Source organism: Tauraco erythrolophus, chromosome 21 (genome assembly GCF_009769465.1).
Source record: "Tauraco erythrolophus isolate bTauEry1 chromosome 21, bTauEry1.pri, whole genome shotgun sequence".
In the NCBI taxonomy this organism is placed as follows: domain Eukaryota; kingdom Metazoa; phylum Chordata; class Aves; order Musophagiformes; family Musophagidae; genus Tauraco; species Tauraco erythrolophus.
Genome location: NC_141485.1, coordinates 3782160 through 3799002, shown reverse-complemented (window position 1 = coordinate 3799002; position 16843 = coordinate 3782160). Strand labels below are relative to the sequence as shown.

The 16843-nt window shown below is 41.1% G+C and overlaps 1 protein-coding gene across 1 annotated transcript in view; it reads left to right on the top strand.

Annotated features, from left to right (window-relative positions):
* Positions 1-5281: 5281 nt before the first annotated feature.
* The window catches only part of PPM1E (protein phosphatase, Mg2+/Mn2+ dependent 1E), a 69593-nt gene continuing 58031 nt past the window's right edge, over positions 5282-16843 (top strand). The window contains exon 1 of the mRNA XM_086624756.1: positions 5282-5652. Within this exon, the coding sequence (XP_086480882.1) occupies positions 5282-5652 (371 nt within the window). The remainder of the gene's footprint in view (positions 5653-16843) is intronic.

Here is a 16843-nt window from a genome sequence, read left to right as displayed (position 1 = left end):
TAGTTTTAACCATATCTATAGACATAAGAAATGGTATTAAAAGAAATAGTTCAGTCACTATATAAGCAGCAAAAATGTCAGATTATATGCTAAAAGGATGCATAGAAAAGCATACATTTTACTAAGTCATTGTTCCAGAATTATAACTAATACTGTTCATTTTATTATAAGAATTACTTGCCGTTGACTTAAATGGAGCCAGAGAAGCATCAGGATATTAAAAAACCCCCAAGCCCCCTACATTTCAGTTTCAAACAATGAGAAGGGGGAATGTTTTAAACCTAAAGTATCTGGTAATGTATATAGGAAAGTAAAAAGGAAACTCTACAGACCTGAATAAATAGTTCCAATTGGATCTGGATGCTTTTCTCAAAAGCCTCCAAACGTGCTGTTGGAACACTTGCTCAGTTTGGTATCTCACATTGCCTTATATCGGAGTATTAAATTTCTGACATGTATACTTCTAATACTCTAATTAGTGTGAAACGCTGCAATTTTAGCAACACAGTTACAACTACACTTACTTAGTGATTCTTTTCATGACATGTGTTCCTAAAATAAAATGTTTTAGACTAAAGAACAAGTCGTCTCCTTAGCATGAAAATTATGCCTATAAAGTACAGCATGTCAATATGAGATTGTAACATAATTTGTAACACCTTTTTCTATTATATAAGGTTACTACACATTTGACTGTAAATGTTAGGGAATACATCACATGAATATATCTCTCTAAAAAAGTCATCAATTCATTATTTTCTATAATTGACATAAATTTCTGTGGCTAATTCATAGACTTTGAGACTGTTCAAAGGAAGTTGGCATTAGTTGCATGCATACTTTAAAGTCTGTGAATTCTGCCTTTCTGTTTCACCTGTACTCTTATAGCACATATATTACAAAAATAATGGCCAGAGTCAGGACACAACAGCGGTTGGTTGCTGGTACTCATGTAAGTATCTGATTTTTATAAAGTGTGTATTTTTGTTTTTTAAAGAGACATTCCTAAGTAGGTGACTGTAAAATTCCAGGTCTTGTGACTGGAGCAGCATATCACAGAATCAGGAATCTAATCTACAGTAAGATGATGAAGAAGTCATTAAAGTAACTCTGTGGAAGAACCAATACAATTTAAAAAAAAAATCCCACTAGGCACCTACCTTAACAAGCCTGCCTTAAACTTTGCTCTCATTTTAGAATGAACTTCACCCTCCACCCCAAAAGAGCAGAATATGCACACACTATTAAACCCCTAGAACAGAGTATAAACGGGATTTAAGTGGTACACCATTTTGTGTCGCTGCCTCTGAGCAAAAGTAAGCTTCAGGTTTGGGAATGCCAGTAGTGCTGTATTCACACAGTACAGTTCTGTGGGACTTCAGCCTCAGATGTCACACGTTGCAAAAACGGAAAGTACGAGAGGAAGGGCCTGGCACAGTAACACTGCCAGCAAACTCTGTTGTTTGCTGATACTCAGGATGTCTGCACCCCTCATCTCCATTTAGCAGCAAAAGGAAATTCCGATAATGAAGAGTGACTCTTGAAGTGGACCAACCTCAACAAGAAGATACTGGACTCTGGTGTGCTCCTGCCTGCAGGATGACCTGACAACATCCAGACCACATTACTGTTATGTGGTCAGCTGTGTTTTGCTGAGGCAATCCTGTGGGCACTCACCTACAGGGACATTTCAAACAGACAGTCAAAGGTTTAACGACGTAACAAATTTTGTCTTTGCCTTTGTTGGCAGGAAACAAGGTATTTCATGCTCTATCTGCTTTGACAGTGTTCCAGGCCTGTTCAGTCGTTGTGAGGGCTCGTCTTTTCATTACTTCTTTCGTCCACGTACTTTTCTCCAATAGATTTCCAAATCTAACTGAAGAGGCATGGTCTAATATTCTGTTTCTCACTGTTGCTATTCAAAGGATCCCCTTTCCTAAACAGGGGTGTGAGTGGAAGGCTGAAAATGGAATTTTCCTTTGAAATGGGATTGGAAATTTCCATGACAGCTGGAAGTGGGATTCAGGCCTGAAATCCTGTGTTTTGCAGTGGATGTTGATATTTAAGAACAATCTTTGACTACTAAACTGGAAAAGCTGAAATGACCTCAAAAACTTGGGGGAAGAAAAGTAGTTGAGAGAAAGAAATAGAGATAAGGGCTTTGGTATTTAAGAACATCCTAATACAGTACTCCTTTGTATGGTATTGGAGTGTATATCATAGGTATATTAAATATTGGGAAGTCATTCTTAATGTCCCTACATGTTTTCTACTTGTCAGTGTACAGAAATCACTTCCAAAGGCTATAAAAAAATTAAAAAGCACTTCTTTTCGCACTCCATACAATTCGGGTCACCTCCCCAAGGCCTGCTCAAATCCTGCTTATTTCTCACCAGCAAAATGAGAAAGAGGAAGACATCATTTTATGGCTAAAATAAAACAGATTTCTTCCAAAACAACACTGGAAAACCTTCTTTTTCTAAAAAAAAAAAAAGCGTGATGAAGCTGGAAAGGATACAAGCACCTATGTTTCCTTCTCAAGTCAGATGCAAGTCTCATCCTCTATTTGGCAGTATGTTGCAAACCGACAATTTCAGACTCAAAGTTTTATGAACTGTGAGTTTATTTCATCCACCTAACCTCACCACTAAGAGCCAACTCGTGCTGCTGCTACCCAGCAATCCAAAGGCATGTACCTCGGCGTTCTAAATTTAGCTTCCAGAGTTACTGAACACTAAAAACCATTTCATGATAGAACCAAACACGCCTCTCATAGATTAGTGATTTACTTGATAACACGCGGTACTCAGAGCTTCCTTTTCTGGACAGCAGTAAGTAACAGTGTGGCTACCTTCTGTGGTAATTGCCCACCCCACTGTCTCCACACAGTGAAGAGATAGCAGGTTCCTGGCTGCCTGGCTCAGCCATACCACCCACAGCTACCGTATGTTCCACATCGCAGGTTAATAAGAATGGTTTTTCACATTTCCCTCCCAGAAACAAATGTCAGCATGGCTTAGAGCCATAAGCTCTTTATTTAATATTGAAGTAAAACAATACTAACTTGACCGCAGTGCCAAAACTTGACAAAGTATCCTGAGTACAAAGTTCTACTCTATTTCATTTTAATTAGTGTCCTTTGCAATTAGACAAATGATGAAAAGCACATGGGGACTGCCAAGATGAATCAAGGACATCTGGTAACTTCAACATTTCAACATGAAACAGAGTAGGTATTACTCTCAGATACTCTTACGTGCTGTTTGAAACAACTACAAAAATATACAATTAACAAAAAAAAAAAAAACAACAAACCTATCTAAATGCTCTTGAATCTTTTCTTGGATAGCCTGAATTGCTGTTTGCCATACAACATGAATCTGATCACACAACTTGCTGAATTAGCTGTTACTTCCCTAAGACACTGTTATAATAGAAATTTTTAGAATTGAGATCATATTACACTAAGATTACCTGGATTATAGTTTCTTAGAAACTCCAATGGCCTCTGAGTTACTAGTGAAAAACAACTAATCATGAACTTAAAACTGCTTTTTTGATACTTGCATCGATATGCATTCTCTTGAGGCTTGTGACTCACTGATGATGCAGTACACGCAAATCTGGAAAAAAAAAAAAAAAAACAAACAACAAAATCCAGCAATGACATAATCAGCTGCAACTGTGGGCTACCTCTTCAAAAAGAGCTGCAATCGTTTTTATCCCTCACACCCACCTGGCATTCTTAAATAAATTAATGTTAAATTGAAAATATATAAATGATATACTGAAAATAATACTTAGAGAAAATCTTTCAGGAGAAGCTATGTAATTTTCTGTCGCTTTAATAGCTTTTGACTGTGAAAGACTAAGACTGTGACAATCACATTTTTAACTCTCATGGCTTTTACATATTCACAAGATTGCAATATGATCAGTTGCCGGAAATATTCTAAAATTAGTTTGGCTCTGAAGTAACAATTCACCAAACAGAAGACAGATTTACAGCAGCACCTGACATGCAGAGGTAATTACTACAATGCAGAGAACAACAGGATTTGGTAAGCTACTGTCCTTATTACAATCCATTAAAACTTGAGAATATTTTTGCATATGAGGCTTGTGATTTGGCCATTTTTCAAGGCATATCTGACATTAAAGATGTCATTCCCTCACATGTGTACAACCTATTTTAAATGTGCGACAATTATACCTGCCCATTGTTGGTATTTATGGACTTGATAGCTCTGACAACAGCTTTTCAGCAGCAATGAATAAACCAAGCCAACGTATCTTTCACGAATGAAAGTCGTTTATGAGACGGCGACAGAATATCAACTACAGTTTGTCTCCTACCGACTGGCTGTAACTTTTAAGCTTAATTCGGTGCAACACCTTCCGCTACTTGTGAACTCCCCTTTGCCCGAAGCGCAGCTTTCACGTTAATACGTCATTTATGGATCCTTACGGCTATTCATGCGCCGATCTTGGACGCAAATTAGCGTCAGGAGTTCTGTTGCCAACTCTTGCAAACGGCTAAGTGCGACGCCGAAGCTCCGCTCCCCGGGATTTCGGGGCGGCCTGGGCAGGCGAAGGGCCGCGGAGCCGCGGGACGCCCAGCCCGGGCCCGCACACGCCACCCCACAGCGCTTCCATGACCCGCTCCGATTTCACACCCGCTCCGCCCGGCAGCCAGCCCGGGGCCGCCGGCTCCGCGGGGCAGCGGGGCCCCCACAGCGTGAGGTGAGGCCGGGCCGAGCCGCCCCCGGCCCCGTCCTGGCAGCGAGCGGGAGCCCCGCGGCGGCGCTGAGCGCCGGAAGCGCGGAGCGCAGGGAAATCCTGAGGCAGAGATTAGGTAACAGGGAACGTGCTCTCAGGTTTCCTTCGGGTTCCTGCGAGGAACCTACGCGTCTGGCTGCCTTCGCGTGACTCACCACATCGGCGCGGCTGTCAGCGCGCCCGCCCTCCACCTGCCTCCCCCGCGGCCCTTCTCCGCCCGCCCGGCGCCCTCCCCTTCCCGCCGCGGGCCCAGCCGCCCCCTCAGGCCGCGGCCCGGACGCCCTCAGCCCCCTCAGCGCCGCCCGCGCTCCCGCCGCGGAGGCGCGCGCCTCGTCCCTCCCCCCGCCCCCCCCCATCCACCCGCGGCGTGCGCGCCCCCGCGGGCCCGGCTCGGGAGCGCGCGCGCAGGCAGGGCGGGCGGGAGGCGGCTGTCGGCGGCGGGCAGGGAGCTCTCTGCGGGCGCAGTGCTGATCCGCCGGCGGGCGGCCGGGAATGCGAAGCAATGGCCGCGGGCGGCTCGGGCAGCAGCAGCGGCGGCGGCAGCGCGGAGGAGAAGACCTACCGCCGCTTCCTCGAGCTGTTCTTGGGCGAGTTCCGCGGGCCCTTCGGGGCAGAGACGGCGCCGACTCCGGCTCCCCCCCCGGCTGCCGACGCCGCGGCCGCTGCTGACGAGGACCCCGGGACAGAGGGAGAAGCAGGAACGGCCGCCGAGGCGGAGGAGGGCGAGGGCGACGCCGGCGACCCTCAGCCGCCCGCCCCGCCGCCGCCTCCCCCGCCGCTGCCCCCGCTGCCCCGGCCGCTGTCGGAGTACATCACGGAGGAGGAGGTGGAGGGCGAGTGCCTGGACCTCTGCCTGCAGCAGCTCTACAAGTAGTGAGTGCCGGGCTGAGGGGAGGGCGGGCGGGGCTGCGGGGAGCTCCCCTGTGCGGGGCTGAGGGACTGCCGCGGGGGGGCGAGGGCAGGGTGTGGGGCTGCGGTGGTCCCCCCGTGTGTGGGGAGTCTCCGGCGTGGGGCTGAGGGGACTCCCCGCTCCGCGGGTGCGAAGGCAGAGGGCAGGGCGGGGGGCGGCGGAGCCCCCCGTGCTGGGGGAGGCGAGGGCAGGGCACGGTCCCCCGGGCGAGGAGTTCGGGACCTCGGTGGTGCCGAGCTTCTCGGGATCAAAGCGTCCTGCTCGGTCCTGTTCTCCCTCGCCCAAAAGGCGCCTCTGCTCTCCGCCCCGCCGCCCCTTCTCTCTCGCCGGGACGGGGAGCGAGGAGGCGAAGGGAACAGACAAGGGGGAGCCACGAGCATCCATCTGGAGAGCAGCTTGCCTGGGGAGGGAGAGCGGCGGGGGGAACGTCTCACGCTCTGGTGCCAAAGCAGGAGGGGGGTTCGCCTGTGGTTGATTGTACTGAGGCTTGAAATTGAAACGTTCCCTGCGTGAGGGTTTGAAAGTGGGGAAACCTCTGCCAAGAAAGAAGGAAGGGGGTAGGGCAAGGGGCAGGGAAAGAGAGGCAGCCCGCTGCCTTCCCCTCTCCAAAAAAAACCCCAAACCAAACACATTGGGAAAACCACGTCGTGTATTTACAGACCAGGGAGAGAAGAGGAGTGGAAAGCCTTAGGAAAAAGCTCTCCATAATTACGGGGCTCTTTCTGCCGTCAGCTGGGGAAAGCCAGCTATACCCTGTTCTGTACGGAGGCAGCTTCCAGATCTGTGCTTTCTAAAGGCTGGTGCATAAAGAGGAAACAGATGGGTTCTATTCCCAGTGTGAAAAGTCTGTGGACTGAAACCTAAGGATCAGTTCCCAGTGCCTTGTATTGTGCTCAGCTTTGGCTTTGAAGGCTTGAAATAGAAATGGTTGTTAGTGGTGTTTCTTTAGGAACCTTTTTAAACTGGTGCCACAGGAGGAGACAAATGAACCTGTGAAAATATGCACGGCGCACTGGGGAGCTTTCTGCCATTGAGCTGATAATTGCAATGAGAGGTGTTACTCAGCCGCGAGAATAAATAAATAAAGAACCAGGTTTGTACAACTGCACAGTCTGTTTCTGTTCAATTCTCATTTGCCCTCTGCGTTTGTGGATGAGAGGGACAACACAATGATAGCTGCGGAGGACAAAGCTCTCCTGTTCACACATGCTCACCCTGCCACCTTTGGAAAGTCTTTCTCTGGAACACAGCAGCACATTCATAGGATGTGCTGGAGAGGAGAGAGGCAAGTCAGTCCCTTCTACCTATTTAGAACGTGTTTTATTTTTTTAAAACAGACTAGTGAAATCAAAAGTCAGATTAGTTTAAATAAAGTTTTAGACATAGAGAAGATTATTTTAAACTTTTATTTAGAGTATCCCTATGAAATGTTTTTGAACTTGAATTCCCCCCCTGCCCCCTTCTCTCTCTGTATGTCCCCATACACCAGGACAGGCAGATTCCCCAGTTTGAGGCCCACATTCATGGATGAAAATATTAAGGGAAAAAAAAAAAGACATTTTGAGAGGATTCTTTATATAGGGATAGCGCTTGCCAGGTTGTGGAGTGGTGTTGGTTTTTTTTCAGCCTTTGTATAAATCTTTTGATGGTTACTGAATGAAGCATCTCATTGGCTTTGTTTATGGTGAAATCAACACAGACTTCCTTCTATAGGCACCTACGTTCTGAAGCAAAAAGCAGTATCTGCCTCAAAATTAAGGGAGCAGGGGATCGTGTTATAAGGAAATTGTTTTCCAAAGGCTTAAGTATTTTGACAGTGTATAGAAAATGCATTTTCAAATAATCAATTAGTATCTTTTAACTGAAGATTGAAAGACATTGATTTATATCTGTCTAGCTAACTGTAAAATGTAATTCTGTAAAACATTTTGCAATATTATAAGCCGAATCTCGTAACTTTTAATAGAGAGCTAAACTGAAATAGGTTTTTCTTGAGTGATGGTGGAATCTGAGGTAAGTGCAAGCATGCAAAAGTGTTCTTCAGGTAAAGTATTGTAATTTTAGTAGACTCTTCAGTCACCAGAGAAACTTAAAACTGTCACAAGATTATAAAACAGGCAGAAGTAGAACGTCTTCCCCCTTCACAGCTAAGGGTTCAACTGGTCAGATGATTCCAGAGATGGGAAACTTCATGCATATGAGTAAAGCTAGTCTTGTGCCAAATGGTTATGATGGTGTTAAAAAACCCAAACAAACGAAAAAGCCCATGAAAACTTGTGTGGAGGGGAATGTTTCGTTGGCGCGTCATTAGCAAGAACACTGTATTGTGAAGGCATGTTTTCTGTAACTGTAACCATGTATTAGTCAAATCACTGGTTTGCATTATATGTGGCGTGAGGATAAAACCCATTACTGTGAAAAACCCAACAGCTGTTTTTCAGCTATTTTAAGCACACTGCTTTAGTCTTTTTTGAGGGAAGTAAGACCATCTCAGAAATGAGAACATATCGCCAATCATGAAAAAATATAGTAGGTTTCTGCCACTGTGTAGATCAGTGAGTTCCTATTTATGAGATTTTCCTGCTATTTTCCCAAAGACTCATATTCCCCTTTGAGATTTCCAGTTCCTGGTTTCTTTCTAGAGACAGCACATGCTTGGAAAATTTTATTAATGTGATCTTTATATCTGTCTAAACACCACAAAATGTGTACTGTGTGCTTTCTTAATGATCCTCAACAGAACGAAACTCATCAATAGGAGGTGTGTTAGATGAAGAAACTAATCAAGAAAGAATCATGATTTAAGAATTGCATTGGAATGTTGGCTGATAGCTTGAAAGTTCATTTTGTGATTATCTTCTGTAGCATCTTATTCAAGGGAAAGCTGTGTAATTTAAATAGTTTCTATGTAGAAACAAATATGCTAAGGACTCAACCTTACATCTGTTAAATATGAGGCCCCATTGCTTGCTGCTGCTGGTTCAGGAGGAGACCTCTTTTCTGACTTACTTTAAAGTTACTAACTTGATGTAACAAAGTCATATATCGTGCTCTGTTCTTTCCTCTTCCTACTAATATTTTTATTAAATCTCGTGTATTTAAAAAGCTGGTTCTTGACAAGACAGCTGAAAAACGAATCAACAAAGATGTGGTTGCTAAGAGAGGAGAGGCCAGACTGAGTGAAGCAGTGCACCTTTAGAAGTTGTGCCACTAGGAAGAGCAGATGTATCTTGTTGCATTTTTTTCCTATATCAGTGAAATAATTTGAAAAATTCAGTTGTAGATTGTTCTTGCTTTTCTTTCTCTCTTTTTTTTTTCCCCCCACCAAGCTTTGATGGGAATAGGTACAATTGGTGTCATTTGTAGGTTCAGGCTTGCTTTCAGCGATTTTGGTGGTACAATATTTTGCTTTCAGATATTCTTTTAGAAACATCTTTAGCAAGCCTGGAAAGTAGGCCTATTTCTCCAGTGTTTAAATTTGCAAAAGACTGTAAGTAAAATAAAATTTAACATTATGTCATCTTAAGTGCTTAAATAAAGCATTGATGATAAAATGATTATATGGAGGACTGCAAAAGTCTTGCCCTGACTTGGAACATGAAAAGAAAAACTTGTAACCATTACACTTTTAGATTTCTTCACAGAATACTATGCAACATTGACAGAATATCATAGATCCCAAGTTTATGATTAAAAAAATGCAGTACTCAAAGTAAGATTTAAAAAAAAAAAAATTAATCCTTTTTTATTTTAAAGAGAGAAAATATTTTCATTTAGGTTTAAGTATCCCCCACAGTCTTGTTATGAAAAGTCAAGCAAGGCAATGTAGACTCAACCTTTTAACATTGGAATTAGGTAACTGTGGACAGTAATTCGAGTGGAGTCCTTATCCCTCAACTTGCCGTTTCAAGCTAAAGAGGAAGAACCTTTTGTGGTAATTTTACATGGCCAGAAATCTTTTTTTATCAAGGAAGCTCTTAACTTGAAAACAGTGTTCTGTCTGTTGTCTCCATCACTCATGAGTGAAGAGACTGTATCTTCTCCTTTTAAAAAAGCAAATGTACAGATTTTTAACTTACTTTCTTAACCCCTCTCATATGGAAGCTGGCATCGTTGTCACTATCTGAAAGTTGAAATTCATATATTATGCCAGATTGGCTTTTTAAACATCATATTAAACACGCTGTGATGTTTTACTCTCTTATTATTTGTCTTTTATCACCTACTCTGTCGATTGCAATCTACAAGCCCTTTTAGGAAATACAGTTAACTACTTGCCATCTCTAATATCAATCAGAAGGACCAACGGAGAAGAAATACCATCCTTTTTAAGATGGTGCTTGTTTCATCTTTTGTGAAGTTTTACAATGGAAACAATGATAATGTTGGCCCATGCTCACAATAAACAACTGGAGTAAATATTGGTTGCATCAGTTTTGGAAGTTTTCTAATGGTTAATGAGGAGGTTTGACAGAGACCATTAAATTTCCCACCCTCAGCTGTGCTGATGAGTTGGTTCTGCACCGTCGCTTGTTCCTGGGTAACTGCGTGACAGTGTTATGGCTGAGGGAGTCAAGGAAGGTCGTAGCTGTGTTAGTGTCTCACTGGAGCCCCCTCCAAAATTAGGAATCTCTTCCTGAGGGTAGTTGTTGAGCTGGCTGCTGCCAGCTGTGTGCCACAGAGTGGGCGACAGTGGCCTGGAGCCCCAGAGACTCAGCAGTGGGCATCAAGCTCTGCCACGCAGGCGTGGAGCTGTGTGGGGATGGCTGCTGATGCAGACCTCCTCGGACCCAAGGGATTTTGGTCCTGGAAACCCTGGTGCTTCTCTGTAGAGAAATTTTAAATCATCTGCTGCAAGTGCATGCAGAAAGTTGAGAGAACTTCAGTACTGTTGAATTACTTGTTACTCTTGCAAAGAACCTACTAGGAAATTTAGCCTGTATGTTAGATGCTGGTGATGTGATGGCAGAGACGGGCACGTTTCATAGGCTTTAGACTGGAAATCATTATAATCTGCAAATAGGTGGTATTTAGTGGTAATCGCTTTCGAAACACAACTAATGGTCTACACAGGGAGAGATTACGTTGCTTTTAAGGCATCTTCAGTTCATGCTCCCACGCTTTTAAAAATACTGAATCAAATCAGATATTTTGTTAGTCCTTTTAAAAAAAGAATATCAGCTAAAATGAGCTATTTAAATTGCAGATTTACGTTTTGTAATGGTTAACATACATGGTGACATTTCAAAACTTACTAATTTATGCTTAAAGGGATGCTGAGTTTTTCAAGTGCGATGGTGACTGTGCTTGGAAGTTGCTCTATAGACCATTAAAAAATTCATTTTTAGTGAACAGATTATGGGAATATGTTCATTCCAGTGCTTTTATTTCAATGAATGTTGCTACCAGTACAACAAGTTAAAGTGAATTAATTTTGTTAGGAGCTTTTCACAGCAAGATTATTATTTTTTTTGACCCAAGGGCAATTTGCATAGATTCCACTACTGCTAGTGAAGCGGTTTGCTTTGATGTATGAATTGATTGAAGAATTAGACCTGTGCTAACATGTTCTTTTTTGGGACCTTATATAACCACTATTGGAACTGGTTTGGGTTATCAAGAAAGAATGTATATATGTATATATCAATCTGTATAATAAATTTCATTTGTGATTTGTTACTTTTCATTTAGCAGATACTCAAAAACCTTTGAGTAACTAAAATCCTATTGGCCATCTCGTGAGACACCTTTTGCTTCTGTCTTTTGGATGTGATAAGCATGTTCATGTTAGGCTTCATTCCTTTAGAAAGTTTGTTTAGTAGTTCTTTTTTGCACATGCAAAAAAGTAGTTCTTTTATGCACTCAGCATAGAATATTTTTGTCCTGAAAATTCCTCATTGCAGTTACCTTCAACAAGGGCAGAGTATTTCTCCACCTGTACTTTGAAGAAAAGATAGTCAACTTAGTTGTGGTTCTTTTCACGGAAGATTTTTAAAAAAATAGTTTTATCGATGTTAATGTTAAACTTTTAGTTTGATTTACAGTATGTTAGCAGCAGCTTCCATGCCTTGACTTCTCTGTCACTGGTGTATGCTCTCATTAATTTTTTGTCATCTTGCTAAATTGCTTACAAGATGACATTAAAAGCAAAAGCAACAGGGCATGTAGTACATAGATAATGGGAGTACTGTTTATTCCTATATTTGATGTCACTCTGAAATAATCTCTGGCTGTTCTGCATCATTTTCTTTCTTCATCTTGTTTTGTGCGTGCTGTTTTTTGGTTTGTTTTCTCCTAGGAAGTGTTCTCGCTGACTAGGAAAGAGATGTGAAAAATAAGATGAAATGGAGTTAGCGCTTTAAAACATGAGATGTTCTTTGAACCATGCTTGAAGACTGTCTTATGCAATGCAATCGTGATTACATAATGCAAATGGCTGTAAAAATAAATGTGTCCTGGACAATACGTGTCCATGACATGTTGGAAACCTACGACGTTACTAAACTGTAAATGGTCATTGCGACATGTTATAATGTAGATCTTCATCTTTGGTTTAGCTGAGATCAACCACTAAACAAATATTCTAGATTTTTGTTGTTATAACATATTAGTGATCAGATAAAATGAATGCAGATTGTGGACCTGTTTTATGGAAACGCTTCTGCTGTGCCTTTGTACTTCATTAGGAAGAAACAACATTACCCACGTTTAATAAGGCATTTTATAAAGAAGTAATCATCAGAGCCATAAATTAGAACTGCATGGGAAATAGCTGCCCTTGGGTACTTCAATAATTAATACAGAAGTTAAACCAGTTAACTAGATTGCAGGATGAACTCAGTTTATGTTTATATTGGATGGAAAACAGCTAAAGGCAACTAATGACTGAGTAACCGAACCAACGTTTCAAGCTGTAGTACTGCTCAGCAGTTCTGAACTCTGCATGCAATCAGTTGAAAAGTTTGATATTTTTTTTGTGGGTAGACCAGGATTAAAAAGTTGACTGCTAAACTTTGATCGTGGGAAAAGGCACTTGAATGCAGACAAGTCCGAATTTGGAAACATTTGCACTTTCTTGTAGCTGTAATTACAATAAAAGGATTATTTGATTAATTGGCTAAAATTGTGTGTGGCTGTTTAAAGTTCATTTTCTCAGAGGATATGATTTTGAAGCTATTTTTGATGGCTTTTTATGATCCAGTAAAGTCTGTTAAATTGTACCTAATATTTTTTCAAGTTTGGGTTCTTTTGCTCTTCATTTACAGTAAAGAATTTGAGTACTTTCTCTCATTTGAGAATATGATTTTTTTATAGACTCTGTACTTCCATCATGATGTAACTAAAAATAAAAGCAGCATATAAAAATAGGCCTTGGCATTTTAACTTCTTGGCACTGTCCTCGAGGCTGTTTCTTTCACCTCAGGCCATGACCTTCTTACCGAGGTTCAAAAATCTGAGATGAGTGTGGTAAGTTATTCCTCATCAATGTTACGAACACTGTATTCTACACATTATATTAATTAGATTCTGGAGTGATTATTTTACTTCAGTCTTAACTTGACGTTATGGAAGGCTGAAACCTCCACGCTCTAGTTGAGAATTCAGCAAATAGTTATGTGTTTTCTTTTTGTGTTTCTCAACAGAGAAAATATTAGGTAACTAAAGATCTGGTTTTCTGCGTATATTAGCTCTGCATGTAGTGAGCTTGTTCCCAATTAGGCATTGCTTGGTTACTTCTTTAAATTGTATGATAGCACTGATAATGCTCATGATAATTTATTTATTTTTTTTAAATACAGTATTTGGTTTATTAGTTTATAATAGATCACCTGAGAATCAGGGGAAACATTCAGTTCCCGTGGGAACCTACGGGCCTGGTTGAGGACAGTGGTAAACTGTCTAAAATTTGTACCTGCACAAAAAGTAGGAATTTAAACTAATATAAACTGATCATACTCGCTCACATATACAGCATCGTATGTATTTTAGACTAAAGCTTTTACCAGCTTTTCCTATAAGTATTGTCGTTCTGTTTAAGTCATCTAATCATTGTGGTTGAGGCAAACATGATTGAATGCATGCATTTATATATAAAGGTCCTATCTTAAAATTTTGAGTTTATGCTTTCAGCTGTCTTATTACCACTTTCTTCTGAAAAGCTGTGTAAAAACCTATGTGGTGGTAAGAAAGTCAGAAGCTCAATGTTTCTAGAGATTAGGAGGAACACTATTGTTTGGGCAGCAGATATGCTTTCTGCTTGCAGAACATGGGTGTGTTGGGTTGTTCTTAGTTCTGCTTGCTCACTGGAGTGTACTCCACAGAGAATAAGGGATGTATCTGTTATAAAATGCATTTAATCTCTCTTCTTCTTGGCACTCCAAAAATGTTATATCAGATTTTAAAAGAAAATGAATTAGTTCTAACCGTAACATTCAAAGGTGGATTGTTGGTGGAAGTGCCCCCAGTAGAAATTAGCACTGATATAAATGCTGTGCTGAACTACTAAGGTTAGCCAATGTTAAGTTCAAATAAACATCTGTTATAACAGTTAACATAGATCTTGGATTTTTGCTGAATATTTTGAAATTTTGACACATGGAAGTGATTTCAAAGTGCTGCTTGTACGTATGATTCCTCTGCGATGGCAAATAGGAGTAACTAATAGTAGTTTTGATGTGCCTAAAAAGGATGGAATTTAAGGTATGTTCATGTCTTAGAAATCTAAAGAGAAAGTGAAATATATTATCCATTTATGATACCTCTCTCAGAAGAGAGAAAGAACTCCCCCAGACCAAATACTGTACATCTTTTACAAAATTAAAAAAAAAAAAAGTGTGAGCTGTTTTTCTCTGGCCTTTAACCTTTTACCTCAATGGTAGGAACTGTGTAAAATCCATGAAAAGAATTGTCTTCCGTGTAAACAGAGAGTTAGAATTATCACTGTGTAACTCTCATGCAATTCCCATTGAAATAAGCGGAGAAAAGACAAGGGCTAATGGTTTTAAAATAGAGGGAGGTAGATTCAGGTTGGATATTAGGAAAAAATTTTTTACCATGAGAGTTGTAGAACACTGGAACAGGTTGCCCAGAGAGGTGGTGGATGCTCCATCCCTGGAGACGTTCAAGGCCAGGTTGGACGAGGCCCTGAGCAACCTGATCTAGTTGGAGATATCCCTGTTCCTTGCAGGGGGGTTGGACTAGATGACCTTTGAAGGTCCCTTCCAGCCCTAACCATTCTATGATTCTATGATTCTAAGATGCAGTTTCCAAGAGGGTCTGGCTGGGGCTGTATGAAAGCAGTCTGCTCCTCTTCCTCACTGCACTGTTCATTTCAGAATGAATTTTAAGTAAACTTTCCTAATTGGGGTTAACCTTTCTCGGTTTAACTGATTATGGATGACCACAGCGATCATATAAAATACTCAAAATCTTGCTAATTACGTTGTATGCTAATTTTAGAATGACATTTTTGTGTATTAGCTACTTCTGGTTTAGCACATCACGAAACTGAGTTGGTGCAATTCGCATTCACTTTGTTTCTGTAAGTGCTGATGATGTTTTTGACTTAAAATATAGTCATTTTTAAAAACACAAAACAAGCCACAAAGTTCTAAATCTAGCTCTAGGAATTAAAGAAAAAAGAGCTTCTCCTATGAAATTACTAAATATCCTAAGATATTTTCCCCAAAAAGATCTCACAAACTTTCCCTATGTCTTGGGACATATGAGAAGGAAAGTTTCTCAACAGGGAGTAAAACCAGGCATTTTTCATTATCTGGAATCATTGTTTGTAGTAGAACAGACAAAATTTGAAAAGCACTTCTTAAATTCATCCTAACTAGTTGAAAATTTAAGGCAGAAAGCAATGAACTCTAAGTATTTCGATTAAATGCGCTTGTAAAAGGTGTTTTGTTTCTTTTAATGTGATTCTATGTTATAGATTATTTTAAAATTTCAAAATATGGAATTCATATATTAGAAAATATATAATTTCCTTAATAAAAAGCTAGTTTTGCATTAACATATTGAAAGATATTCAGTTTAATTTACTGTCCTCTGAGAACTGTTGAAGTAATGCAGTTTGTGTTTCCATGCGGTGTCTGTGCATCTTAACAGGAATAAAGACAAAGGCTGTAACAGCCCAAGGAATGTTCTAGTAAAACATGTATGTTTGTGTGTATGTATACACCCCCCACCCTGTCTGTCTAAGCTCTCTTAAACACCAAATTTTGATCAGTCCCTTTATGAACAAAACTTATCTATCCAGGCAAGAATTCGCAGTGAGAAAGTAGTTACAATCTGTCTTGCAGTCTCATCGTCTGTATTATGGAGGGGAGCAAAATTTTAAATCTGGAGGTAATGCCTGGTGTGGGGTTTTTTGTTTCTTTTTAATTCTGAGAAAATTGCCATCTGAAACAGAGATAACAAAAAACATCTTTTGAGGAAGTACAGAAAGAAAAAGGAAAGCACCTTGAGGAAGTCTGCTTTATATTTGTAAAGATGTGAAAACCAGCTACTCAGGTAGCATGAAATAATAAAACAGAAAGAGGAAGAAAGAATTAAATAATATCACAACCTGAGTGACCCACTCATTCACGTTCTTTCCATTCATTTCTTAGAGAATCATTGTGAGTCTGTGAAATGGGTCTGCAAAATAGAGAAACTCATCCAAGTTTTTTATAACCCCTGTGTTACTGTGTCAGACTTCCTAAACTGGGAGTTGGTGATGCGCTACTGTATTGATACTTTATTTGTCTTCATTGTGAGATGCTAGGGCCTATGCTGTTACTTTAACTTTTAATTTAGAGAAAGATCTGGTACTTTCTTATGCTTTTGCTTTCATGGGCGTTCAGCTTCTGGGGTCCCCAACACAAGAAGGACATGGAGCTGCTGGAGCGGGTCCAGAGGAGGCCACGAAGATGATCTGAGGGCTGGAGCACCTCTGCTATGGAGACAGGCTGAGAGAGTTGGGGCTGTTCAGCCTGGAGAAGAGAAGGCTCCAAGGTGATTTTATTGCAGCCTTCCAGTACTTAAAGGGGAACTACAAGAAAGCTGGAGAGGGACTTTTTACAAGGGTGTGTAGTGATAGGACAAGGGGCAATGGATTTAAACTGAAAGAGGGCAGATTTCGATTAGATCTAAGGAAGAAATTTT